The 27,911-nt window shown below is 48.4% G+C and overlaps 1 protein-coding gene across 3 annotated transcripts in view; it reads left to right on the forward strand.

Moving 5' to 3' along the window:
* PLCG2 (phospholipase C gamma 2) overlaps window positions 1-27,911 on the forward strand; it is a 202,430-nt gene that overhangs the window by 141,527 nt on the left and 32,992 nt on the right. For all 3 annotated transcript variants that reach the window (XM_023226894.1, XM_023226895.3, XM_031934483.1), the window contains 10 exons: window positions 2,140-2,229; window positions 2,873-3,048; window positions 4,968-5,168; window positions 7,025-7,144; window positions 14,411-14,591; window positions 16,112-16,183; window positions 18,424-18,533; window positions 21,980-22,076; window positions 23,434-23,500; window positions 26,333-26,490. In XM_023226894.1, the coding sequence (XP_023082662.1) occupies window positions 2,140-2,229; window positions 2,873-3,048; window positions 4,968-5,168; window positions 7,025-7,144; window positions 14,411-14,591; window positions 16,112-16,183; window positions 18,424-18,533; window positions 21,980-22,076; window positions 23,434-23,500; window positions 26,333-26,490 (1,272 nt within the window). The remainder of the gene's footprint in view (window positions 1-2,139; window positions 2,230-2,872; window positions 3,049-4,967; window positions 5,169-7,024; window positions 7,145-14,410; window positions 14,592-16,111; window positions 16,184-18,423; window positions 18,534-21,979; window positions 22,077-23,433; window positions 23,501-26,332; window positions 26,491-27,911) is intronic.

The following is a 27,911-nucleotide window of genomic DNA, read 5'->3' on the forward strand; positions in this document are numbered from 1 at the left end:
TTTTTTTTGAGACGGAGTGTCGCTCTGTCGCCCAGGCTGGAGTGCAGTGGCCGGATCTCAGCTCACTGCAAGCTCCACCTCCCGGGTTCATGCTATTCTCCTGCCTCAGCCTCCGGAGTAGCTGGGACCACAGGCGCCCACCACCTCGCCCGGCTAGTTTTCTTGTATTTTTTAATAGAGACGGGGTTTCACCGGGTTAGCCAGGATGGTCTCGATCTCCTGACCTCGTGATCCGCCCGTCTCGGCCTCCCAAAGTGCTGGGATTACAGGCTTGAGCCACCGCGCCCGGCCTAATTTTTTGTATTTTTGCAGAGATGGGATTTGGTCACGTTGCCGAGGCTGATTTCAAACTCCTGGGCTCAAGCAGTCCTCCCATCTTGGCCTCTCAAAGTGCTGAGATTATAGGCATGAGCCGCTAAGCCTGGCCAACTTTATTTTCCTTTTGCATTTTTAATGTTTTATTTTGAAATAATTTTAGATTCAATATAATATATTTACATACACACACAAATGGTATGGGATATTCCCATCTTCCCTTACCAAGCTTCTCCAAATGTTATTAATAGCATTCTACATAACCACAGTATAATTAGCGCAATCAAGAAATTAACATTGGTTCAATACTAATAATTAGTTTATAGACTGTATTTCAGTGTTACCACTGTGTCCAATTCAGGCTGTTTTCCTGTTTCGGGATCCAGTACCTGTTGCTGTGTGCACTTAGGTTGCCCTGACTCCCTCGTATCCTCTAATCCAGGGTTGTTCCACCAGAAACCTTATTTTTCAGGCTCTAATGCTGCTTCTATCTCTTTACCTAATGTGTATATCCATTTTGAGTATGTTTTTACATGTCTTCTTGTATCCTAGATATAAATATAACAACGGCAATATTTATTATTTATTTATTTTAGATAGTCTTGCTCCATTGCCCAGGCTGGAGTGCAGTGGTACCATCTCAGCTCGTCACAGACTCCACCTCCCGGTTGAAGTGATTCTCATGCCTTAGCTTCCTGAGTAGCTGGGACCACATGCGCGCATCACCACGCCCTGTTAATTTTTGTAGTCTTAGTAGAGATGGTGTTTCACCATGTTGGCCAGGCTGGTCTTGAACTCCTGATCTCAAGTGATCTGCCCACCTCGGCCTCCCGAAGTGCTAGGATTACCAGCGTGGGCCACTGTGACCAGCCAAAAATGGCAATACTTAAGTAAAGAATTAAGTTGGGCCAGGCACGGTGGCTTATGCCTATAATCCTAGCACCTTGGGAGGCTGAGGCGGGCAGATCATGAGGTCAGGAGATCGAGACCATCCTGGCCAACATGGTGAAACCCCGTGTCTACTAAAAATGCAAAAATAAGCTGGGCATGGTGGCACGTGCCTATAGTCTCAGCTACTCGGGAGGCTGAGGCAGGAGAATTACTTGAACCTGGGAGGCAGAGGTTTCAGTGAGCTGAGATCGAGCCATTGCACTCCAGCCTGGGTGACAGAGGGAGACTCTGTCTCAAGAAAAAAAAATAAGGGCAGCACACCTACGTGGCACATGTATATGTGTGTAACAAACCTGCACATTGTGCACGTGTATCCTAGAACTTAAAGTATAATAATAAAAAAAAATATTAAAAAAAAAAGTTTCTGCATACCCTGCACCCAGCCTCCTCTCACATTAACATCATGCATGACAATAAAACAGTGACCAAAACTGAGAACTTAACACTGGTACTTTACAGTGAAACCAGAGACTAAATTTCACCAGTTTAAAAAAAAAAAAAAGTCATTAAGCGACAAGTAAATATTGAAGGTAAGATCTCTAGACAAACTGGACAGAAAATCCCGATAGTCTTAAAAGGTAGACGAAATAGAAAAGAAAATGATGAGGAGTTGTGCCTACCTTAGACACATGGATTTAAAAAGTTCAAAAAGAAGCTCAAATACTAAAAGCAGCTCAAAACGCATCAATGTTTAAAAAAAAAATGCCTTGAAGAGAGTTGAATTCGAATTCAGAGAAGTCACCATAAATGTCTATGAAACTGGGAAAAGCACATCCACAGTGGATGCTGCGGTGATGCCCTGCAGGGCTCCTGGGCTCCAGAGTTGATGAGGTAGAGGCCTTGCGGGGCACTAATACCCGTTTCACTTTCTAGAAATGGACTCGGCACTACTGCGCCATTGCCGACGCCAAGCTGTCCTTCAGTGATGACATTGAACAGACTACGGAGGAGGAAGTGCCCCAGGTAGGGGGCACCCTAGCCACATAGGAAGGAGGTCCCCAGGGGCCCACAAGGACCAGCCAGCCCCCGGGACCTCCTTCCCTTGTGGATTCTCTGGCTTCAGCTGGCAAGGGGATGCTCAGCTGAAGAAGCTGCTGCTACTCTGGGTACCATGGCCTGGTTGGCTTGTCTCTGATTGGCTGGCTGCCGCAGGTGCTTTAACCAGTGAGGTTCAAGATGCTTTCCTGCTCTCTAAAGGGCCTGATTGGCCTTAGATGGAGGCTGGTGCTCTGGCTTGGTCCCAGGCTTTCCTGTTGCCCTCTCCTCCAGCTGTGGTCATCTTTCCCGCTGTTTACTTCTGCAGCCCCTAGGGCATCATGGCTCTCAGACTTCCCCTAGAACAGAATGGAGGGCTATGCTAGGAACCCCTCACTCCATGTCTTAGGATACCAGGAGGCCACCATAAATGAGGGCTTTCAGGAGTGGGAGGCAGGCGGAGGAGGGTAGTGGGTGCTGTTTCGCCAGACCCCTTCCGGTGGGGAGCAGCTGAGACTGGCCTCTCTATGCTATGTGGTGCCCTGGGTCGGGGTGAGACAGAAGGACCTGTCTAGTGATGCTGGGGTTTGGTCCAAGGCTTTCAGAAACCCCTCCTCTCTTTGCGGCCCAGGATATACCCCCTACAGAGCTACATTTTGGGGAGAAATGGTTCCACAAGAAGGTGGAGAAGAGGACGAGTGCCGAGAAGTTGCTGCAGGAATATTGCATGGAGACGGGGGGCAAGGATGGCACCTTCCTGGTTCGGGAGAGCGAGACCTTCCCCAATGACTACACCCTGTCCTTCTGGTAATGCCGCCGACCCAGGGAACACCTGCCTTCTCCTCCATGCCGGCCGGATGAGGCAGGGTGGCAAGTGGTTCCAGCTCAGGCAGGAATTGGGCAGGCTGGGACCTGAATCCCAGGTTTCATTTGTCAAGCTCTTCTAGGCTGGGACAAGGGTGAGGTGGGTGTGACTCACCTGGGCACAGTAATCCAGATTAATGAAATTTCAGGGCAATCTTTTAAAAAATCAAAAGTAATGCAGAAAAGTCTGTGATGAACAAAATACGAACATTTTAGACAAAGACAAGATCTGACCCTGCACTTACATGATGTGGCCTCACTCACTTCCCCCCGGTCCTGGCCCTGGAGTGGGTCATGCAGCTCTGGATGATTCAGACAGCCTTCTAGCATCTCCATCTCCTCCGTAAAAGGGGGACGCTAGGGCTGTCCTTTTGAAGCCGTCATAGGCTGTGATGAGCTTGTGCATTCATTCGTCCACTCACTTATCCATGTCTCAGTGCATTAAAAGATACTTCTTGAGGACGTGCCCTGTGCTAGGTGCAGTACTTATGCCAGACAGACCATGTCTTTGTCCTCCTGGACATTAGCGTCTTTCAAAGGAGATGGGCAATGAAAAACTAGTCACTCAGATGATACGCAAGTATAGTTGTGACGAGTGCAATGAAACAAGGCAAGATAAAGGGACATCCCTCCCTTTATTGGGGGAGTTTAATGTGAGTTGGGATTTATGAAAGTCTGTGAGAGAAGGTGCTGATGTCACGATGTGGGGAATGGTCTGGAAAACCTTCCTGAAAGAAGATGAGACCTGAAAGAGGGAAATTATAATTCTGTCACTTAAAAAAAAATTGTGATAGGGTCTTGCTCTGTCGCCTGGGCTGTAGTACAATGGTGCAATGTCGGTTCACTGCAGCCTGGAACTCCTGGCTCAAGCAATCCTATCTCAGCCATTTAAGTAGCTGGGACTACGGGCACATGCCACGACACCTGGATAATTTTTAAATTTTTGTAGAGCTGGAGTCTCACTACGTTGCCCAGGCTGATTTTGAACTCAGCTTGAGCAGTCCTCTGGCCTCGGCCTTCTAAAGCACTAGGATTACAGCTGTAAGCCATTGCACCTGGCTGAAAATTAGAATACTAATAACACGCAAATAATACTGGACACCTAAATGATGCTTACCATGTGCTGGGCAGTATTCCAGACACCTCGTGTGTGTGGTCTCGTTTGCTCTTCAGGATGCCTCTTTGAGGTGGACACCGTTATCCCTGTCAGACTGCTAGGGTAGTGATACACCATGGCTCAGTATGGGTGACCTGCTCCAGGACACTTAGCTCATATGTGGCAGAGCTGGGATTTGAATCCAGGCATCCTGGCTCTAGAGAAGCAGTTGTATAGATAAGAGGGGGATGGGGGGGGGGGGGGGGGGGTGTGGGAAGTAGGTAGAATGTTCTACAATCCAGGCTGAGGGTCTAGCCTATGCTAAGGCCCTACATCCGGTTTTTTTTTTTTTTTTGAGGTGAAGTCTCGCTCTGTCACTTAGGCTGGAGTGCAGTGGTGTGATCTCGGCTTACTGCAACCTCCACCTCCCGGGTACAAGTGATTCTCCTGCCTCAGCCTCCCAAGTAGCTGGGATTACAGGCATGCACCACCATGCCCAGCTAATTGTTGTATTTTTAGTAGAGACGAGATTTCACTGTGTTGGCCAGGCTGGTCTCGAACTCCTGACCTCAGGCGATGCATGCGCCTCGGCCTCCTAAAGTGTTGGGATTACAGGTGTGAGCCACTGCGCCCAGCCTCCTGTGTCTGTTCTGGGAGCAGAGGGAAGGTTGTGTGGCCACATGTGATGTCCCCGCCTCTGAGGCCCTGGCTGCTGCAGTGACCCGGCCTGTGTTCTCCCAGCCCTGATGGTGTCCTCTCCCCGCAGGCGGTCAGGCCGAGTCCAGCACTGCCGGATCCGTTCCACCACGGAGGGTGGAACCCTGAAGTACTACCTGACTGACAACCTCACCTTCAGCAGCATCTACGCCCTTATCCAGCACTACCGCGAGACGCACCTGCGCTGCGCCGAGTTTGAGCTGCGGCTCACGGACCCTGTGCCCAACCCCAACCCCCACGAGTCCAAGCCGTACGTGTCTGAGGGTGGAGCAGGAGGCAGGCGGTGGTCGGGTTAGCTCCACCAGGCAGAGAAGCTGGCCTGGTGGTTCAGCCGGGCCAGACACCCAGGACACTCTCGCCTGGGCCCACCGGCGTCTCAAAATTGCTGAGGTGACGGGTTTCCGCATTCCTGGCACCATGAGCTGTGTCTGTTTTTTCTTTGTTTCCTCCACTTTCTTTTCTCCTTTCCCTTTCTTCTACTTTGTCTTCATAGCCCCGAGGCTTTGGGCTTTGATTTTCAGAGGGTCATTCTGGCCCAGGATATCCTTCTACCTTTCAGAGCTCCTTCCTGTTTGTTCTGAAGATGAACAAGAAAACAATGATGGTAAAAATCTCCCTTTGATTTTTTTGTCTAGTGAAATGAGTATCAAGGGAGGCCTTGCGAAGGGTCAACACATCCCGGGAATAAAGAAAAAACAATTTTTAGGCAGAAAGCTGCTAACATGTACATATCTGAGGAGGCCGTATTACTTATAGCAACTTTTTTTTTTTTTTTTCACTTTTTCTGTCGAGTTTTCCTATGGATTGCCTCTTAAAACTTGCTATTTCTTATCTTAAGAAATAACCCGAAAACTACCCAAAATCCTGTGAAACTCGTGCTGTGCTCTCTGTCTTTGGTTTTCTGAGACACGTGGTAATAAGTGTGCGTCCCTAGGAACCTGGCCTTTCAGCTTTGGGCTGCTTGGGTGGATGAAGAGAAATCAATTTTTTGAGACTGGGTGTTGCTCTGTTGCCCAGGCTGGAGTGCAGCGGAACAGTCAGGGCTCACAGCAGCCTCGAGCTCCTGGGCTCAAGTGATCCTCCCACCTCAGCCTCCTATCTGGGACTACAGGTGTGTGCCACTGTGCCCAGCTAATGAATTAATTAATTGATGTTGAGACCGGGTCTTGCTCTGTCTCCCAGGCTGGAGTGCAGTGGCATGATCTCAGCTCACTGCGACCTCTGCCTCCCAGGTTCAAGAGATTCTTGTGCCTCAGCCTCCTGAGTAGCTGGAATAATAGGCGCATGCCACTGGGCCTGGCTAATATATATATATATATATTTTTGAGATAGTCTCGTTCTGCCGCCCAGGCTGGAGTGCAGTGGCATGATCTCGGCTCACTGCAACCTCCGCCTCCTGGGTTCAAGTGATTCTCCTGCCTCAGCCTCCCGAGTAGCTGGGACTACAGGCGCATGCCACCATGCCTGGCTAATTTTTTGTATTTTTAGTTGAGACGGGGTTTCACCTTGTTAGCCAGGATGGTCTCAGTCTCCTGACCTCATGATCCACCTGCCTTGGCCTCCCAAAGTGCTGGGATTACAGGCGTGAGCCACTGCGTCTGGCCCAATTTTTGTATTTTTAGTAGAGATGGGGTTTCGCCATGTTGGTCAGGCTGGTCTCAAACTCCTGGCTTCAAGCGATCCGCCTGCCTTGGCCTCCCAAAGTGCTGGGATTACAGGCATAAGCCACTGTGCCCAGTCTGTTTTATTTTTTTTGTAGAGATAGGGTGTCATTGTATTGGCCAGGCTGGTCTCAAACTCCTGACGCCAAGTGATTCTCCCGCCTCAGCCTCCCAGAGTGCTGGGATTTCAGGTGTGAACCCCTGTGCCTGGCCCAGTGTATTATTTTGGGCTTAAAACAGACCCACAGGGTCTCCCACTGTTCTTTTTACAAACTGCTATTTTCTGAGGTGTCTTTGGCTGGGGAAGCCCACTGTGTGATTTCCATGGTCATTTCCAGGGCCAGGTTCCAGGTGTCACTGGCACCGTTATCTTGTCTTCTGCGGGTGGCCCACTGACAGCCTGGAGGCCACTCACCTGGTCGTTTTCCCTGGCCCTGTGCTGCAGGTGGTACTATGAGAGCCTGAGCCGTGGAGAGGCAGAGGACATGCTGATGAGGATCCCCCGGGACGGAGCCTTCCTGATCCGGAAGCGAGAGGGAAGCGACTCCTACGCCATCACCTTCAGGTGGGTGCGAGGATGGGAGGCACACGCCCTCCAGAGGGGCTTGGCAAGGACAGGTGTGGAGAGACGAGGGGGAATTTCAGGTGTAGGCTCACCTGCAGTGTCCCCCCATGAGCCCCCCCACCCCACCCCGAGAATCAGCGACGACAACAATCACAGCAAAAGCCGCTGTAAGAATGTGCGCTCCGGCGTGCCAGGCATAGTGTGTGTTCTCCAGGGCGGGATGCCCTGTAGTAACTCACTTTGGCTTCCAGTAACATGAGCACGATCCATATTTCTCAGAGGAGGAAACTGAGGCACAGCAAGATGAAGTAACTTGCTGAAGCAGGCAGCCAGTAAGTGGTGGAGCTGGGATTCGAACCCAGACAACCTAGGCCTGTGATGATATAGATCTAGTTTCCTCCCATCTGCAGCTGCTGCCCAACCACCTCTAGGCCCGTGGTTCTCTAATTTTACCCCAGAACACCAGATTCCCCCACTTTCACTAATGACAAGGAGTGGAGTAATGACTCCGACTCCGTGTAGCCTACTGTCCCTCCGTCTCCCCGGCACCAGGGTTTCCCTGCATATTCTTACAGTGGTAACAGTCTGCCATATGTTGAGTTCCTAACTGTGTTCTAGACACTGGGCTGCCTTTGAGGCCTCATCTGATTGAATCTTTTGCTACAGCCTGTGAGAGGGAGGACTAGTTATTACAAGGGAGGAAACAGGCCCAGAGAGGTTAAGTGACCTGCCTGGAGTCACACAGCCTCATAGTCAGCCGAGTCTGAGGTTCAGATGCAGGCCTGTTCGTCTCCAAAGTCTAAGCTCTTCACTCCAGAGTCTCCAGCCAGAGGCTTGGGGGCCAAATCAGGCCTGCGGGCATCTTTTGTACACTGATGCGAAAAACTGAGAAATTTCACTGAAAAACTCAGAGATTGCTTCTTGTGAAAAATGGGAGGCAGTGAACACTCTGGGCCTGTGTTTCACATGGGCGCAGTGGTTCTGGCTGCATGGCAGCTGCTGTGGGGTGTGTGGTTTGCCCCTGCCCACTCCTCTCCCCATTCCCTGTGCCCTGGTGCCATCCCCTGGCGACCCTGCCAGGCTGCCTCCTGGGCTTTTGGATTTCCCTTCCTCCTTGCCTGCACCACTGTGCCTGAGCCTCCTCCCTGGGGACCGTGGTGACGGTCATTATCACTGCAGTTTACTGAGGACCTACTGTGTGCTGGCTCCAGCCAGAGGGCAGCCTCCCACCAGCATGGCTCTTCTGTACTCTGTGTTCCCAAGAGGGCGACCTGGGCTTCTCAGCATTGGTGCCTCTGCCCTTTGCTCTTTTCCCCAAACTTCTTAGTGGTGCTTCCTCAGCCTGGATGACGAGGGAGGTGTGTTCAGTCCGCTGTGCATGGACTGAAGGCCTGCCGTGTGCCAGGCCCCAGGTGGGGTGTTGGCACTCCCACTGTGCTGTCATACTGTGCACGTGATGGTAACTAAACTCAACCGGCTGAAACTGAGGTGCTCCAGAGGGGAGACAGCTCTGACACACCCGGGTCGGGGCCTCGCCTGACGATGGTCGGGATGCCACGTGTGTGTGCATGCTGGTGTTACTCTCCATCAGCTTCTGTCTCAGGTGGCGGTACCTTGGGCTGCCAGGACACTGTCCGGTAGCAAGGATGGCCCCTTCCCTGAGCCCGGTGGCATGATTCTGACGGGCTGTCTCAGGATGGGGTTGGGGTCACTTCAAGGGGACCACGTGGGTGAAGAGGTTGGGTGGGTCCTCAGGTTGATTGCCTGATTTACATACATGACCCATTCAGTTCGTGAACCTGTCTTCCCCGTGAGATTGGAGGTGTCTTGAGAATGGAAGTTTTTATTTTTTAGGAGTTAATGGATGTTCAGTGAACACCTACTGTGTGCCGGGCCCTGTGCTGGGCTCCAGAAATGCAGGATTGATAAAAAACAGCCCAGTCCTTGCTCTCTCAGGCTAATGGTCTGGCAGGGATGAGACATTGCCTCACTCCAAGTATTTCTTGTTTTTGATCTGTTCCTGCTTATGTAACATTGGCTGGGATGTAGTTGGTGGCTGGTGAATGCTGGCTCAATGAATCAACCAGCAAGCATGGCAGCTGCCCACCTTCCCCACCGCCCACTGTCAGGGAAGCTCTGTCCCCACAGTGTTTCTCAAAGAGGAGGGGCGTGAGGACTGATCCTGTTGTGCTGGGATGTTGAACTTCCCCGGTCTCCACCCACTGCATGTGTATCTGGGACCCTAAGTCATTGTAACAATCAAAAACACCATCCTCATCCCAGCCTCGGGACATACACTTTTTCAGACCCTCTGTGGTCAGGGGTTGGGGTGAAGCGTCACTGTCCTTCATTGAGAAGCACTGAGGAGGTTTGAGCACATGAGGAAATCAGTGTAATAATTTGTGGTGAGTGCTACAGAGGGATTGGTCGGGCAGGGTGGTGGAGGGTGAGTAGGGGCGCTCCAGGGGAACGGATGGGGAATTTGGATCAGGCAGTGGGGGAACGCAGGTCTGGAGGAACTTCTCCTCCTTGCCCTCTACATATTTGTAAAGTACCTCTCCTGTGCCAGGCACTGTTCTGGGCTCTGCGGATGTGTACTGAACTTGTGGATAGATTTCCCCAGGAGAGGAGAAACACCGGCTTTCAAATCCACAAAGGAAGTGTTGAGTTGTTGCCTGGTTGTGATTGGTGGAAGGCATCTCTTGGGCAGGATGAGGGCTTTCTCGGTGAAGCTGAGACCTCAGGCCGTGGCCGTGGCATCCATGCTCCAGGAGGTTGGGAGATGCAACTCGTATTCCAGCCCTGTTCCCATCTCCCCTTTTGATTCTCTTTTCTCCCAGGGAAGTCAGTTGTGGGTTGATATCAGTTATGTTTTCCAAACCATTCACTTACTGAGTCCTGCCTGAGTGCAAGACACAGTGCCGAGGGCTTACCCCGAGATCACCTCATAGACGATGATCCTAATGCTCCCATGAGACAGGGGTTGTGGATCCCCGAGGCTGTGGATCGGGAAACTGAGGCTTAGGGGTTCCCTGTGGAAGGAGCCGGAACCTGACCTCGGCACCCCAGAGCCCCCCTGCCCTGGGAAGCTCTTATGAAAAGTTGTAAAGTTAATTTTTAATGACATGAATATTGCAGGAAGATATTCTCTCTATAAAAAATTAAGACATTACCCTGAAGGCTAAAGCCGCCTGTGGTCCATCTCATCTCAGTGGAGATATCCTGGTAGAAAGCACAGTCTGCTAGTTGGTATGACCATTCAGACATTTAAAAAATAAATACATATTTCTGCATGTCTGTGCCTATGGAAAATACATGGTGCCATTTTGCGTGTGGGTATTTTTGTTCTATTTTTGAAAAATACAAATGGGATCGTTCTGCAGCTTTTCTACTCAGCATTGTGTCTTGTCATTCCTCTGTTTTTTAAGAAGGAATCAATATTTAATAAAATATCACTGCAAATAAACCACTGAAGCAGAAGTCTTCTAGCGTTTTGTTTTCACAGGCCTTTTTGAAGAAATGGCTTAAAGGAATATATATGTATTTTTCAAAAGACTGGAAATGCTTTTTAAAAAAGAAATAAATATTCGAAAACAATAAAAAGTCTCTCTATAGTGCAAAAAATGTCTTTTCTTGATTTTTTCCCTGCCATGCAAAATTGTTAAATGAGTAGTATGCCCATAGAAACCACGCTTCTAGATGCTTTTCCTAATTTATTTGACAAATAAAAGTTGTATATATGTATCTTGTACAACATGGTGTTTTGAAATACGTATACGTGGTGAAATGGCTAAATTGAGATAATAACATATGCACTTCCACACATACTTAACCATTTCTTTTGTGTGTGGTGAGATTTAAAGTCTACCCTCAGCAATTTTCAAGAATACAGGCCTTTTTTTTTTTGTTTTTTTTGGAGACGGAGTCTTGCTCTGTCACCCAGTCTGGAGTGCAGTGGCATGATCTTGGCTCACTGCAACCCCTGCCTCCTGGGTTCAAGCGATTCTCCTGCCTCAGCCTCCTGAGTAGCTGGGATTACAGGCGTGCACCACCATGCCTGGCTAATTTTTGTGTTTTTAGTAAAGACGGGGTTTCACCATGTTGGCCAGGCTGGTATCGAACTCCTGCCCTCAGGTGGTCCACCCTTCTTGGCCTCCCAAAGTGCTGGGATTACAGGTGCGAGCCACCATGCCCGGCCCGGACTTTGTTATTGACTGTAGTCCCTATGCTGTACCACAGATCTCTTGAACTTACTCCTCTTGTCTAACTGAAATTTCGTACCCTTGGACCAACATAACCCCGACACTCCCTACCTCCCCCTGCCCCAGACCCTGGTTAACCACCATTCTACTCTCTACTTCTGAGAGTTTCAGTCTTCTTAGGTTTCACATACGAGATCATGTGGTATTTGTTTTTCTGTGTCTGGCTTATTTCACACAGCACAGTGTCCTCCAGGTTCATCCAGGTTGTTGCAAATGACAGGCTTTCCTTCTTTTTTGAAGCTGAACGGTATTCCATTATGTAAATGTACCACATTTTCTTTATCCATTTATCTGTTGACAGGCAGGCTGATTCTACACCTTGGCTATGGTGACTGCTGCTATGAACATGGGAGTGCAGCTTTCTCTTTGACATACTGATTTCCTTTCCTTCGGATGTGTACCCAGAAGTGGGATTGCTGGATCCCATGGTGTTCCATTTTTAACTTTTTGAGGAACCTCTGTGCTGTTTTCCATAGTGGCTATGCTAATTTACAGTCCCATCCACCAGGTGCGGGTGTCCCTTTTTTTCCACATCCCCACCAGCACTTCTCCTTTAGCTAATAGCCATTCTAATAGGTGTGAGGTGACATCTCATTGTGGTTTTAATTTGCATTTCTCTGATGATTAGTGATGTTGAATATTTTTTATGTAACCATTGGCCATTTATGTATCTTCTTTTGAGAAATGTCTGTTCAGATCCTTTGGTCCTTTTTTTTTTGAGACAGAGTCTCACTCTGTCATCCAGGCTGGAGTACAGGGGCATGATCTCAGCTCAGTGCAACCGCCGCCTCCCGGGTTCAAGTGATTCTCATGCCTCAGCCTCCAGAGTGGCTGGGATTACAGGCACCCGCCACCTGCCACCGTGCCCAGCTAATTTTTGTATTTTTAGTAAAGACAGGGTTTCATCATGTGGATCAGGCTGGTCTCGAACTCCTGACCTCAAGTGATCTGCCTGCCTTGGCCTCCCAAAGTGCTGGAATTACAGGTGTCAACTACCACGCCCGGCTTTTGTCCATTTTTAAATTGGGTCATTTATTTTCTTACTACTGAGCTGTTTGACTTCCTTATATATGTTCGATATTGACCCCTTACCAGATGTTCAGTTTGCAGATGTTTTTCCCATTCTGTAGGTTGTTTCTTTACTCTGTTGATTCTTTCCTTGGCTATGCAGAAGCCTCTTAGTTTGATATAATCCCATTTGTCCACTTTCATTTTTGTTGCCTGTGCTTTGGGGTCATACCTGAAAAATGGTTGCCCAGACCAATATTATGGAGGTTTTCCTCTCTGTTTTTTTCTAGTAGTTTTACAGTTTCAGGTCTTACATTTAAGTCTTTAATCCATTTTGAGCTGCTTTTTTTGTTTATGGTGTGAGATAAGGGTCTAATTTTCTTCTTTTGAAATTTTTATTATTTTTATGTAGGAATTTCTTTTGAAATTCTTTTAAATTTTTTAAATCTAGGTTTCCCAACCCTACTTATTTAACAGACTGTCCTTTCCCCCTGGTGGGTTCTCGACATCTTTATTGAAGATCAGTTGACTGTAAATGCATGGATTGATTTCTTGGTTCTTGGTTCTCTATTCTGTTCCACTGGTCTGTGTGTCTGTTTTTATGCCACTGTCATGCTATTTTTTTTTTTTTTTTGAGATGGAGTCTTGCTCTGTCACCCAGGCTGGAGTGCAGTGGTGCGATCTCGGCTCACTGCAAGCTCCGCCTCCCAGGTTCATGCCATTCTCCTGCCTCGGCCTCCCGAGTAGCTGGGACTACAGGGGCCCACCACCACACCTGGTTAATTGTTTGTATTTTTAGTAGAGAGGGGGTTTCACCATTTTAGCCAGGATGGTCTTGATCTTCTGACCTCGTGATCCGCCCACCTTGGCCTCCCAAAGTGCTAGGATTATAGGTGTGAACCACCACACTCGGCCTGTCATGCTATTTTTATTACTATAGCTTTGTAGTATATTTTGAAGTAAGATAGTGTTATATGTCCAGCTTTGTTATTTTATTTTTTTTTTTTTTGAGACGGAGTCTCACACTGTCACCCAGGCTGGAGTGCAGTGGCCGGATCTCAGCTCACTGCAAGCTCCACCTCCCGGGTTTACGCCATTCTCCTGCCTCAGCCTCCCAAGTAGCTGGGACTACAGGCGCCCGCCACCTCGCCCGGCTAGTTTTTTGTATTTTTTTAGTAGAGACGGGGTTTCACCGTGTTAGCCAGGATGGCAGCTTTGTTATTTTTTGCTCAAAATTGCTTTGGCTATTTGGGGTAGATGTTTTAAAAAAGACCCTCTTCGCTGTAAACTTACAGTCAAAAATATTTTTCCAGATGTTTCTGTTTTGATAAAAGCTAATAAAACCAAGCAGGCTCTTCTGTTTGGATTTTTTTCTGCTTCATGTTTCAAACAGATGAAGGAATGAAAGACTTACTTCTTTTTTGAAAAAAAAGTCACTGTTTTACTAGTTGAGTCACTGAAGACAAGATTTAATAATTTTGATGGGAGGGATTGGCAAACATTTTCTGTGAAGGACCACAGAGTGATTATTTTAGTTTTTACAGGCCATGTGGTCTCTGTTTCAGCTATGCAACTCTGCTGTTAGAGTGTGAAAACAGCCCCAGACAATGTATAAACAAATGAACTGTGGCTGTGTTTCGATAAAGCTTTATTTATAAAAGCAGGTGGTGGGCCAGATGTGGCCTACTCTTGACCTAGTTCCCTAGGATGCTCCTAAAGTCAAGTCCCATAGTTGGGGAGGAGGGGAGGGTAAGAGGAGCTGTTGAGTCACTCGGCAATATTTCTTCTGAGACACAGATTCTTATACATCTGTTTTGAAAACACCCACACCATTGTTTTCTAATTGTCTTGTATTCCATAGGAGGACTATACCCTGTTTATTTACCCACTTCTCTAAGGCTGGGTAACTAGGTTGTATCTAATCAGTGAGGTTTGTATAAAAATTGGTTGGCCAACAGGATCTTGGCATGTCAACCCTGTGTTGTTCTCCCTCCAGGGCTAGGGGCAAGGTAAAGCATTGTCGAATCAACCGGGATGGCCGGCACTTTGTGTTGGGGACCTCCGCCTATTTTGAGAGCCTGGTGGAGCTCGTCAGTTACTACGAGAAGCATTCACTCTACCGAAAGATGAGACTGCGCTACCCCGTGACCCCCGAGCTCCTGGAGCGCTACAACATGGTAGGTGGTGGACTGCCTTGTGGTTTGGTGGGATTTCTTGTCTGAGGTTGTACCTCATCTGTTCACGAATTCAGCAAATCTCTGAGTATTCACCAGGTGTCTGATACTGCTGTAGGTTCTGGGGATACAAACTGAACACAACAAAGACCCTGCCCTTGTGCTGTTTACAGTGTAGTGTTGGGGAGATGCAACAAATGAGATTTAAAATATCCATAGCATGTTCCAGGTGGTGATGAGTGCTAAGGAGAAGAACACTGGGCCGGTGGATAAAGGGATACAGAGTGATGGAGAAGGGGCCACAGTTTTCAGAGGGTGGTATAGGAAGATCTCACTGACAAGGATTGAGCCATGTGGGTATCTTCTGGAGGAAGAGAGGATAGCATGTGCAAAGGTCCTGGGGTAGAAGCCTGCCTGGAGGCTAAGAGGAAGTCAGCATGGCTGGAATGAAGTGAGCCTAAGTTGGGGTAGAGCTAAATAAGGATGGGGGTTCACAGGTGACTTATCATGCAGGGGTGCATAGGCCATTGTAAGGCCCTGGCTTTTTCTGAGTCACTGGAGAGTTCTGGGGTCAGGAGAGACCTGATGTGATTACTGTGTCTCCATTCCTACCACATAGATCATTAATTTATTGAAAAGAGATTTATGGCATTCTCACCATGTGCCAAGAAGTGTTCTAGATACTGGGAGTACTGTGGAACAAAATCTGCTTTGGGAAATTTAGGTTCTGGAGAGGAGAGACAGACAATATACACAATTAAGATGTTTTCAGGTAGCGTGAAATATAATAAACAGGATGGTATGAAAAGGGGTGGACACTACCTTAGGCTGTGGGAGTGGAGATAGAGAAGGCTACCTTAAAAGGGGAGAAATGTGGGCTGCAACATGGAAGACAGCAGTGAATGGGCTCTTGGGAGAAGTGAATGAAGGGGTGGCTCTAGGTAGACGAGTGGCCACACCGCAAGCCCTAAAGTGACATGGGGAACAGAAAGAAGAGTTAGAGAGGAACAGAGGTGGTGGGGGTGGATCTTGGCAGTGGTGTGCTAGTAAATGTTCAAACAGCTCTGAGCGGGGCAGGGGAAGGGACTGGTTTGTAGCATTTGCCAATTTCCATGGTGTAAATACTTCCACGGTGGTCAGTGGTCATTTTCAAGTTGTTGATGTGCTGTGCTTGAACCTGGAATGTGGAGTCACGAAGTGATGTACACAGTGGGCTTTTGTGAGCCGGGAGGTCACTCCAGCACACTGTTGGATCTTAGGATTTGTGCTTTTACAAAGGAACACGGTGCCTGGCATGCAGCAGGCCAGGGCAGGGCCATTCTGATTTTGGGTTAGTTTCCAAGTATGGGGACCTTCTTTATAGCTTCTTTCTGTGTCTACTCATGGGCCATAAGAAAATTCCGTGAGGTTTCAACTCTTCTATCAAAGGATAGGTAACCATAAGGAAGCCTAGAACACTTGTTATATGTAAGGGCTATTCGAGGAGCATGGGTTATTCCATTTCTTTCTTTCTTTTTTTCCAGGAAAGAGATATAAACTCCCTCTACGACGTCAGCAGAATGTATGTGGATCCCAGTGAAATCAATCCGTCCATGGTAAGTGCCGAACCTCCAGTTCACACGATTTCTGAGTCACGAGGCTGATGTGGATTCCATCTTCTTCCCCTGGCAGTTATAACAGGGCAAGGGAAGACTTTGGAAAACCTGGCTAAAATAATTTTTTTCTTTTTTTTGAGAAGAAAGGATGATTGACAATATGAAGTCTAATGTCAGGGAAAATGTTAATAGAATTCCATCCAAATGCAACAGTGTTTTGATAAAATTTTGAGGTTTGACGAGCCACCTTTGGGCCAAATGCTTCTAATTAAAAGCCTTTCAAATGTTTTTCGCTCGCTGACGGAGTCCGTGGTGTTTATAAATTCCATTTGGTTCGCTGACCTCCTTGCAGCGCAAATGCTATCTCATATTCCCACCCTGACACTGTTGTGTAATTTCATGCAGGTGTAGGGATGGATTTTACTTTTAGCCCTTAGCTCCTCCTTGCCATGGTTTCATCTGAAATTTAGTTTCAGCCAGCACAGGAAGAACTGCGGCGAATTTTCTGTTTGGGGGTCATGTGGCACACGATTAGTGTACAACGCTCGCTTAGGAAGGGGCCCTGCTTGTGGGCTCTGTTGAAATCCAGCGATGACTTTCTTTTTTAAAAATTTATAATCCTTGGCCAATGCAGATCTGTTTCAGAAAGAAATGAAATCTTGCAAAGTTGTGGGCAAATTGAGCTGTGTGTGAAATGCATTAAGTAGACCTTAGTAGCAACGACTTTTGTTAGAAGTGAAGGATGTTTTGGTGACGAGAACAATCACCTCTCTAACCGATCAGTGTTCCTTCCTGTGGCCTTGGAGACCGGCTCTGGTCCTCATATCCATCCTTGAAGCAGGATACGCAGGTAGAGGCTGCTCTGTGTGCAGGCGGGGGAGAGAAAGGCGAGGGCTCTGCTTAGCCTCTGGCCTCCCGCTGCAGATCCCTGTGGCAGGGCTTCTAGAACCCACACTGCTTCTTATGAAACATCATGAACCATGGCAATCACTCACATTGATGGATCCAGTTCTGGGCTGAGCCACTTAAAACAGCTGGTTGATGTGGGGCAAGTTACTGTCTCTCTCTGCATCTCAGTATTCTCATCTGTAAAATGGGCATAATCATATAACTACCTACCTGTTATGGTGGTTGTAAGGATTAAAGGAGATACCTTAAGGCTTGGAACAATGCTTTCACTATACTCTAGTTAGCACTTAAGAATTGTAAGCTGTTGTCAGTTTTATCATTATACACATGATCTCATGTAATAGTCTTAACTCTGTGAAATACATAAAAATTTAATTCCCATTTCACAGATGGGGGAACTGAGGATCAGAGAGACTCACACTTACATTATTATTCAAAGGCAGAGCAATGATTTGAACCTACATATGTGACTCCGTAGCCTGTGTTCTGAGGAAAAGTTTTACTAGGTTCCCTGCGAAATTCCCATTTCCTTCGGGTGGGAGGAGAAGGAAGCCACTGATTGAAACAGGTTTGACAATGTCAGAGCTTTTCCCACTAATATTTGCTTGCCGTGTGGGTGTTCATTTATGCCTCCCAGGCAGAAGGCATGAAAACAAATTCATTGAAGAAAATTTCTATACCAAGGAAGTTCTATCTTAGATCTGTGAACAGAGAATACGTTTTGACGAATTTCATGGAGGAGCAGCTCAGTGACTCTTGCAAAATGTCAAGGTCCTGCAGGAGTGTAGATAGGGGACTGCTGACTTTCAGAAAAAGAGCCGTGAGGCCCTCAGGACAGGCAGGAGAATGGGGTTGCCCCTAAACTTGTGGGAGGCTTGCTGAGCACAGGCACTGTGATGATGGTCTTGGCTTAATCTAAAAGGCATATCCTTTCTTTGTTGAGGAAATTGAGCAATATTGTGTCACTATAATATAGGGTCACTCCCACCCTAACCCTAAGCCTAACCTTAAACCGTAACCTCTAACCCCAACTCGAAGCCTAAACTCTAACCCTAACCCCAGCCCTAAACCCTAACTCCTAACCCCTAACCCTTAACCTCAACCCAGGTACCCTTGGTTCTGACTAGGTCAGTTCTCCTTCACTCCCTAGTGACTTTTTTGGGGTCTTGGATTCTTTGCAATGCCAGTCCCTCTCCAGCAGGTGACTTTGTAACCTTGGCCTGAAGCCTCCTGCTCCTCAGTGAGAAGAACCAAATGGTGCCTGGAAACACAGCCGTCTCCCTCCCCTCCTGTCCCCAGCCTGACCTTTTCCTTCTTGTTTTCCCTGAAAGCCTCAGAGAACCGTGAAAGCTCTGTATGACTACAAAGCCAAGCAAAGCGATGAGCTGAGCTTCTGCCGTGGTGCCCTCATCCACAATGTCTCCAAGGAGCCCGGGGGCTGGTAAGGCTGAAGAGAGGCTGGGCTGCTTGGCACGGGGGCTTGACGTGTCCTTTCTTGGTGATGAGACTCAGGTGCTGGCCAAGTCTGACCCCCTTTGTCTGTCATCCTGGGCTGGCTTTGACCTCTTGTGTTAAGTCCCTTTTTAGGAAGGTGGCTTGGTGCATGCTCTATTTGAGAAAATGGATAAACAACAGTATTAACAGTTATCAACATATCATATATTGTATATTATTGTAATTACAACAGCAGCTACCATTTATTGAAGCCTTACTAAGTGGCAAGCAGTCTGCGCACTGCTTTCATGCATTGTCTAACCAAATCTTCATTACTCCCTGTGGTCAGGACTATGAGTCTCCCCACTTTAAAGATGCAGCAAATGAGACTTTCCAAGTCACACAAATAAATACTAAATACTAAATAGTGCAGGCGCTTTACAATACACAAGACTTTGTGTTATTTCCAATTCAAATTCTTAGGCTATTCCATAGTCTCGTGCTGTATGCAATGGCCACATCCTGAGTTGAAGACGATACGTTTTTAGGGCAAAGGTACCTGGGTATGCTAGGATTTAGTACCACTTCGCTTTTTAACCTTGGAAGAAAAATTCGCTGCCCACCGATAGGTTTCTGGGCAAGTGGTTTTGTGGGGTGACTTCTGTCTGAGAGCAGTAAGAACTCGCTCATATTAAACCAGTGAGCCCTGGTTTAAGTACCTCAGAGACTGGCGTTTCTGCCTCCCACAAGATAACTAGACCTGGCTTAGAAATCTGAATAGCAGCATGCATGGAGTGCTTCTATGTGTCAAGCACTGTTTGAAGCACATTTGAAATAACACATCATTTGAAATAAGTCAGTCCACATGATGACTGTAAAAGGTTGGTTGTGTTGTTACCTGCATTTTACAGATGAGGAAACTGAAGTCTTGAGAAGTACAGTCACTTGTCCAGGGCCACATAGCAGGCTGAAATCTGAATCCCCACAGCCTACACTCTGAACCCCATTCAGCTGCTAAGTCCTTCCCCGTCCTCTTGCAAGATGCCTTAATCCAGGGATTGTCAGACTTTTTCTTAAAATCAGGAGAAACTCATTGCAAACCAATTCATACCTAGATTCACCAGAACCAAAGATGCAGCCGAGTTACCTGTTAAGCTGGAGTAGGGGCGTAGGCCTGCCCTGTTTGGCCTCCTTGCTGACATCGCAGTCCCTACTGCAGCCCCTGCTGCTGCCCCTTGGAGGCTCCCACAGTGTTGTCCATCTGCTTCTCCCAATTCAGAGGCTTGGCTTTGCCCAAGTCCCTCCACTCGAAGTGGCACAGAGTTGAGGTCTCTTCCAGGCACACTGGCTTTCCCTCCTTGTGCTCCTGTGCCTGCCTTGGTCCACTTCCTGGTGCTCACTGGGTGGGGGACTGTCATTTCTGGAGTTGTGGGTGGAGCCCAGGTGACTACTCCAAATCAGTTTTCCGTTCTGTGTGAGGCGGCTTCACGCCTTTCTATGACTCTGATAGGCAGTTTTCTGAATTGTGAAGGCTCTTGTCTTAAGAGACTGGCAGAAGTTTCTTTGGCAAGGGAGTGTGGGCACACCGCCCAGCGGCTGTGGTCATTTCTGTCTCTGACGGCAGTAGTGGTACAGGGGGCTGCCTGTGTGAAACGGCCTTTTTTGCATACTCCCAAACTGGTTCCGCTGTAGCTAGGGGACCAAACAATTGTTGTCTGAACCAAGATGCTCCTTGAGTGAAGGGAAAGCAAAGTGCTCAGTCCTGGATAGATGGTATATATGATCGTTGTAAATACAGCCAGCCCTCGCCAGAAGTGCGTCTGGAGAAATGGTGCGGAGGGTGTGAAAAGCGCTTACAACCCGCGGTCCTGTGTCTCTGCTAGGTGAATTGGTAGCATCAGTCCTCACTCTGCTTATTCAGACCAAAAAATTGTTAATTTCTTCCCACCACCATGGAGCACAGACTTGGTTATGATCCAGAAAGGTCAGCCGGGTACAGTGGCTCACGCCTGTAATCCCAGCACTTGGGGAGGCCAAAGTGGGCGGATCACTTGAGGTCAGGAGTTTGAGACCAGCTTGGCCAACATGGTGAAACCCTGTCTCTTCTAAAAACACAAAAATTAGCCAGACGTGGTGGCACGTGCCTGTAATCCCAGCTACTTGGGAGGCTGAGGCAGGAGAATTGCTTGAACCCGGGGGGCGAAGGTTGCAGTGAGCCGAGATTGTGCCATGCACCCCAGCCTGGGTGATAGAGTGAGACTCTGTCTCAAAAACAAAACAAAACAAACAAACAAAAAGATCCAGAAACATCTCATATAGTGGGGAAGACAGACAGGTAATTATACGTTAAGTATAAGGTGTGGCTGCTTGGATGACTGTGGGGACAGAGGAAGAGTGCTCAGCCTAGGGGGCAGTCAGGGAAGATTCCCTGGGAGAGGAAATGCCCAACCTGAATCTTAAATTAGTGGGGGGAAACTGGGTACCAAGGGCATGGGCCAAGGCATGGAAACCAGGCAGCGTGGCAGGGGCACGATGGGGACTATGGGTCATGTGGAGCAAATGTCATGGAGAGTTAGGAGATGACGTCTGGGAGTCCTGGGGTCACACTGTGCTGTGCCGTGGTTGCCATGTTGAAGATTCTGGGCTGGATTCCAGAGGCCCTGGGGAGCCATCGTGTGGCGTGGTCAGAGGTGCATTTGGAGAGTCCCTGGCTACAGAAAGTGGCTCAAGAGATGGACAGGTTGAAGGAGAGGGTTTGCGTGTCTGGGCATGGACTTGCCGGGAGGAATCAATGTTACAGGTGCTCACCGTCTGGTGGGGTCCAGGAACATTCATAGATGGATTATGTCCCGTGTTGTCAGTGTCGTTATGAAGATAGAGAACAGTGTTTTAGCTGAATAATAGTAAGAGCTAACACTATTGAGTATTTACTGTGCACTAGGTAGGCACTGTCCCAAGCACTCAGCTTTTGTTAATTTAGAGTCCTAATAAAATGCGCTGAGGGAAGCACTCGCATTTCCCCGTTTTGCAGATGGATAGTCGGAGGCACAGAAAGCCTCCACAGTCAATGGGAGAGCTGGAATTTCATTCCAGCCTGTCTGCCTCCAGAACCACCTTCTCTCTAAACTCACAACCTCCCTGAAATGGGGTGAACTTTTGTCTTGTATGGTCTCTGACTTCCACTTAGAGCACTGAAACTTCTGACTTGGGGTATCTTTGATCAAACATTAAGATCATATGATGAGGAGGGAAATGAGACCCCAATAACTCATTGGTAATTAAAAAAAAAAGTTGCCTTTGAAATGCTCCGTTGCCACAGATAGTGACACTGGTCACTTGGCCACTTGCTGCCTGTCACCATCAGAATCAAGCCAGCAGTTGGGTGCTGATAAGCAGTAGTGGGGAATGCAGGCCACCTGGTGACAGCCCCCCGTGTCCTTTCTTCTTATCCAGGTGGAAAGGAGACTATGGAACCAGGATCCAGCAGTACTTCCCATCCAACTACGTCGAGGACATCTCAACTGCAGATGTCGAGGAGCTGGAAAAGCAGGCGAGTCCCCCTCTTTGATGCTGTTACAGGAAGAAGGGATCTGCGGGTTCAGTTTTTCAGGGACCTGTGCCATCTCGGTGGTTGAATGTTGCCATGTGCTGCTTGTGGTCTCTGTGGAGCTCTGGATCAGGAAAGACACAGTGATAGGGAAATTGAGATTGAGTTGTTGCGGGTGAGTTGCTGTGACAAGCCAGCCGTGTTTTAATCAGGTTGTGCTGGGCTTGGAAGGGTTTGAATATGCAGGGAGAATTCCCACTGGAGTGAAAGTGGCCAAATGGGGAATTTGTCCTTTGCTTAAGCAACTTGCAAATGAAACACATGTATGTTGGGCAGCCAGACCTTGAGAACGTGCTCAGGTTGAGTAAGCAAGTGGGTCTAACCAGGTGGTGAGATGAGGCCTTCCTGGTGACTTTGTAAACCTGGTGGTTAGAGAGCAGCCACATGCAGCGTGCCGGCGCTGCAGCAAGGATGACTTCTTTGTAATGAAGACTTTAAGATCCCGTTAGAGCCCCAGGTGTTTATTTTCTAAGGGAGGTAGGGCAATCTTGGAAGGCTTCCTGGAGGAAGGAGTATTTGAGCCTTAAAAGTCAAGTTAGAGTTCAACAGCAAGAAACTGGCAGAAGGGAGTTCCAAGTGGGAAGTACAGTCTAAGCAAAGGTGTGGCAGTGGGAATGTGGTTGTGTTCTGTGTGCTTGGGCTGAGGCAGAGACATGAAGCCCTTGCTGCGTCTGTAGACTGTGCTGCCCTTACCTGAGCATCAACATTTGCCTGGTGCAGGGGCTGGGGGTTGGGGTGGTGCAGGCAATGAGTGGATGCCTGGTTCTGCCACCTCTCCTAAGCCCAAGATATCTTCATCTCAGCCAGACCCTGGGATGGTTCGAGTGTGCAATTGGAGGCAGAGCTGGAAAGGGTAATGGGGGCTCTGAAAGTCTTAAAAGCCAGATCACAGAGCATGGGCGTTGCTTCCACAGGACATGGGGAGCCACAGAAGGTTCTTGAGCTGGGCTTTAGTAGGCAAAAGAGTCTCATTTTGTAATAAGGTCAGATAAATGGTCTAGGATGTGTTTTGAAACCAGATCTGAGGCAGCATTGTGAAACCTGCTCTAGAATTCACAAGGCACGTTTTTACGGATTGGAAAATGAAACTCCTAACCTCCTGGCACCCTCTCCGTGCCAGGTCCCTATCAGCTCCATGCTTCATTATTTAGCTCTCTCCCCGTAGACGTATCTGGTAATGAAAATGCATTTTAAACAGTTCCACAGGCAGTGTCTCTGCTAAACGGTGTGCTTTGGAAACGGGTTGTCTTTTTATTATTCCTGTTACAACTAACGTGAGTTATGTCTTGTTTCTTCACAGATTATTGAAGACAATCCCTTAGGGTCTCTTTGCAGAGGAATATTGGACCTCAATACCTATAACGTCGGTACGTGCGCACATCATCTTAGCCTGGATTCCCACCCCATCCCCCATGGACTGACCTCAGCCCCGCCCTACACCGGGAGGTGGCTGACACAGGGTCCTATCTTGAATGCCAGCTCCTTCCCCTGCTGTAGCTGAGTATTTAGGTCAGGCTGGTCAGTGAGTATGATGCTATGTCTGCTGTTAATCTCTGCTAAAACTGTAAATGCTAAAACAGGGTCTGGTACATAAGTGCTAGATGGTGGTTAGTGGACATGATTACCAACATCACTCTTACTATCTCAGGATCTGCCTGTGTTTCCCATGCGTTTCGAAGGAAAGCTGAGCTGTCAGCCTGGCCGAAACGCAGCATGGAGTTGGGAGTCTCGGGTTCTGAGCCCAGCTCTGCCTCTCTGTTGCTATGAGACCACAGACCTGTCAAGTCTTCTCTTTGAACCTCTGCTTCCTGGTTGCTCTGCTGGGGCCCAGGAAACTCAGCCCACCCATGTTGACTGCTGTAAGGGGACATGAAGGCGTGGCCCTGAGGCTGGGCTTGTCCATTGGTGGCCGGGGTCTCATGTGTGCTGGGCTTCCTGGGTCTTGAGCCTGCCTGCTTTGAAGTGGGTGTGGTGCAGCTCCCATGTGAAGGGTCTCTGTAGCAGGCCTCCTTGTTCTGGGCAGCCCATGACCCTCCCTGGGAAGGCATGGGCATGGTTCCCTAGGACTCAGGTGACAGTAGCCCCAGGAACTTCGTGCTTCTATTGCCAGTGCTCTGCTTTACACATTAATTAATTATCATTATTTTTTGCGATAGAGTCTCTGTCACCTAGGCTGGAGTGCAGTGGCGTGATCTTGGCTCACTGCAGCCTCTGCCTCCTGGATTCATGTGATTCTCCTGCCTCAGCCTCCCGAGTAGCCGGGATTATAGGCGTGTGCCACTGTGCCTGGCTAATTTTTGTATTTTTAGTAGAGATGGGGTTTTGCCATGTTGGCCTTAACTCCTGACCTCAAGTGATCTGCCTGCCTTGGCCTCCCCAGGTGCTGGGATTGCAGGCATGAGCCACCATGCCCGGCCTACTTTCCACATTTGTTACCTGCTGCTTTTCCTTTACAACGATCCAGCAGGATAGGTCAGAGAGGGAGTCTTTGCTCCCATTACCAGATGAGAAAATCAAGGTCCTAAGTGACCACCACACGTGCTGAGGTCCTGTGGGCCAGGGGGTGCGGGACCCCTGCGTCCACTTCTGGTGCTTTCTGCATCATCTTCCCCCATCCCTGTATTTGCAGAGCAGAGGCACGTGGCTCAGTGGTTCTGAGTGGAAATCTTGGAGTCAGGTTTGAACTGAGCCTCAATTTTACTACTACTAGCTGTGTGACCTTCCATGTGTTACTTTCTCTTAATCAGCCTCAGTTTTGCCTCCTGTAAAATGGGCCTAGCAAAAGCAGGGTGCCTGTAGTCCCAGCTACTCAGGAGGCTGAGGCGGGTGGATCCCTTGAGCCCCAGGAGTTTGAGACCAGCCTGGGTAATGCAGCAAGACCTCAAAATCTTAAATAACAAAAAAAAAAAAAAAAAAAAAAAAATGCAGTACGTGTAATCTGCTTAGAATATTGTCTGGAATATAAGAACTCAGAAATCTTAGCTACTGGTATTATTTGGCAGATAAGCTTCATAATCTTTTTTTGTCTGTAAGATGCTTTCTCTGTGTCTAGAGAAGCCATGCCACAGTTCTCTCCTAGCTTCCGGTGACTCCTTGGTGTTTTTGGCTTGTGGCTGCATTCTTCAGTCTCCACGTTTGTCTGCACGTGGCTTTCTCCCTTGTGTCTGCATCTGTTTTTAAAGCCATTTAGCTGGGTGTGGTGGCTCATTCCTGTAATCCCAGCACTTTGGGAGGCCAAGGCGAGTGGATTGCTTGAGCTCAGTTCGAGACCAGCCCTGGGCAACATGGTGAAACCCCTCTCTACAAAAAACAAAAAAATTAGCCAGGCTTGGTGGTGTGCACCTGTGGTCCCAGCTACTTGGGAGGCTGAGGTGGGAGGATTGCATGATCTTAGAAGGTGGAGGCTGCAGTGAGCCAAGATTGCACCACTGTGCTTCAGCCTGGGTGACAGAGTGCGACCCTGTCAAAAAAAAAAAAAAAAAAAAGCCATTTGAATTATTTATTCTTTATATATAAAAGATTATATGTAACACAGAAAATTATGCACAATATTCTAAGTGAAACAATCAGTTCATAAAATTTTATGTATTGTAGGTAAACATTTTGTAAAAATGCCAGGTTGCTTAGTTATATTTTAAATCTTTTTAAAATGAACGTGTATTGCTTTAGTAATTTGTAAAAAATATTTATGATGAGTGCAAAAAGCATTTTCTGATGGGTCAATCAAAAAGATTTTCAATGTTTCTTTTGGTCAAGATGAACATGTGTCTATAAAGTGGACAAGAGGGTATTTTTTTCAGGTTCTCTCCTGCATTTTAATGTTTTTTTTTTTTTTCCCCCCCTGCATCTTAAGTGTCCCTCTCCTTTCTCTTACAAGGATACTCATACTTGTTGGGTGTTGGAATTGCCCTAAATCCAAGGTGATGTCATTTTGAGATCCTTAACCTAAGTACCTCTGCAACGACCCTATAAGGTCCCATTCACAGGTACTGGTGACCCGACACATCTTTTTGGAGGACACTACTATGTGTGTGACGTGTACCTACCCCGATGGAAAGTAGACGTCCCCATCAATGCTAACCGCATTGATCACAGCAGTGGTGATTGGTCCACGAGAGAAATGGCTCAGGCAGGGTGCAGTCTGGTCTTTGTGGCCCTCTGATAGGCTGATCGGGACGTTTCTTACTCTCTCCCCCAAGTGAAAGCCCCACAGGGGAAAAACCAGAAGCCCTTTGTCTTTATCCTGGAGCCCAAGAAGCAGGGCGATCCTCCCGTGGAGTTTGCCACAGACAGGGTGGAGGAGCTCTTCGAGTGGTTTCAGAGCATCCGAGAGATCACCTGGAAGATTGACACCAAGGTAGGCACCTGCTCACGGGGTGCAGGTGGGCCAGCATTCTCAGGGCTCTGGTGCTCAGCTGAGGCTGTGGGTGGGTCCAGGCCGTAGGCGGAGCAGATCCAGGTGCTATTCAGAATTGGGAGAGGAGACCAGGTGGGTTCAGACAATAGGAGCACCTCCGGTTAGGGAGAGGCAGGGATAGTGGAGCCGCCCTGGGAAGGTGGGTCTGGTCGTCTGGTTCGAACCTTCGGAAGGCTGAGTATGTGCAGCAATGCTCAGTGGTGATGTCTGTGCGGCCCTACATATCTTACCAAAGACGTTACTGCCTTCCTCATTTTGAATATTTTGTTTCTAAGTATCATATAGAGCAGTCTGGATCCTCCCCACAGAAAATGCTCACTGAGCTCAGCTGCCTGGACCTGGAATGGGCTCTGAGAACACAGCAAATCAGTGAGACGCGGTTCTTTGCGGTGGAGGAACTTCCCTTCTAGACGGAAATGACCTTTTCAGGGCTGTCCTACCTGAAGTACTGCTAGTCTCTGGCTGGAAGTGTTTTGGGAAGGTGTGCGCTTCTGGATAAGAACAGGAGGTCTGGAGCTGGGCATACTGGAGTTTGCATCCTGGCAGGGCTGGACCCCGGGCAAGCAACCACACTGCTCTGGGCCTCAGTTTCCTTGTCTGCAAAACGAGGAACCAAATTCATAACTCAAAAGTACTTAATCACTGCCTTGTCATTATACCAGAGCGACATGGGCAAGTGCCACCCTATCTTTGATGATGGAGTAAGGGCTGTCCTTGTGGCTGCAGAACTGGAAAGAAATTGTAGGGTTTCCCATGGACCCATTTGCTTCTAAGGTAGATCTTGACCCCAAGGGCTGATTAAAGCCTTCCTGGGGCCTCTCGTGCCTTCTGACTTCTGGCTAGCGTCAGTGAGTCTCTCCTCCAAGATACTTAGTCATCCACCAGCAGCCGGGTCATTTTTTTTTCCCCTTGGGAGGGCCGCACATCTTGGCCAGTCCCTGGTCACGAGAGGATCGTTGTGTCCTCTTTCGGAGACTTGGCAGAGGGGGCCGGTCCATGGGTCCCCTCCCTGGTGGGACATCGTCTTTCTCTGACCCAGGATCTCCTGGGGGCCTTCCCTAGGGCTCCTAATTCTTCCCATGGCTTTTCACACCAGCAGCCATGGGGGAGGAACCGTGAGCCTGTAGCCAGCTGTGCTGTCCGTCTGCCTTTCCCAGTGAAGCCATCTCTTCTAGGCCCTGACTGCCTCTGATGCTGCAGTGCAGCTCTGAGGCACAGGGGGGCGCCACAACCCTGAGGTTTATTTGAAAAATCTCCAACTAGCGTATTCCGGCTCTTTCTGCTTTGCTTAATGGGGAAAGGTGTTATTTCCCTAGAAGGCTCTGTGTGTCCCCTGCCTCGCACCTCCTCTCCTGCCGCAT

This window comes from Piliocolobus tephrosceles, chromosome 17 (genome assembly GCF_002776525.5).
Source record: "Piliocolobus tephrosceles isolate RC106 chromosome 17, ASM277652v3, whole genome shotgun sequence".
Lineage (NCBI taxonomy): Eukaryota > Metazoa > Chordata > Mammalia > Primates > Cercopithecidae > Piliocolobus > Piliocolobus tephrosceles.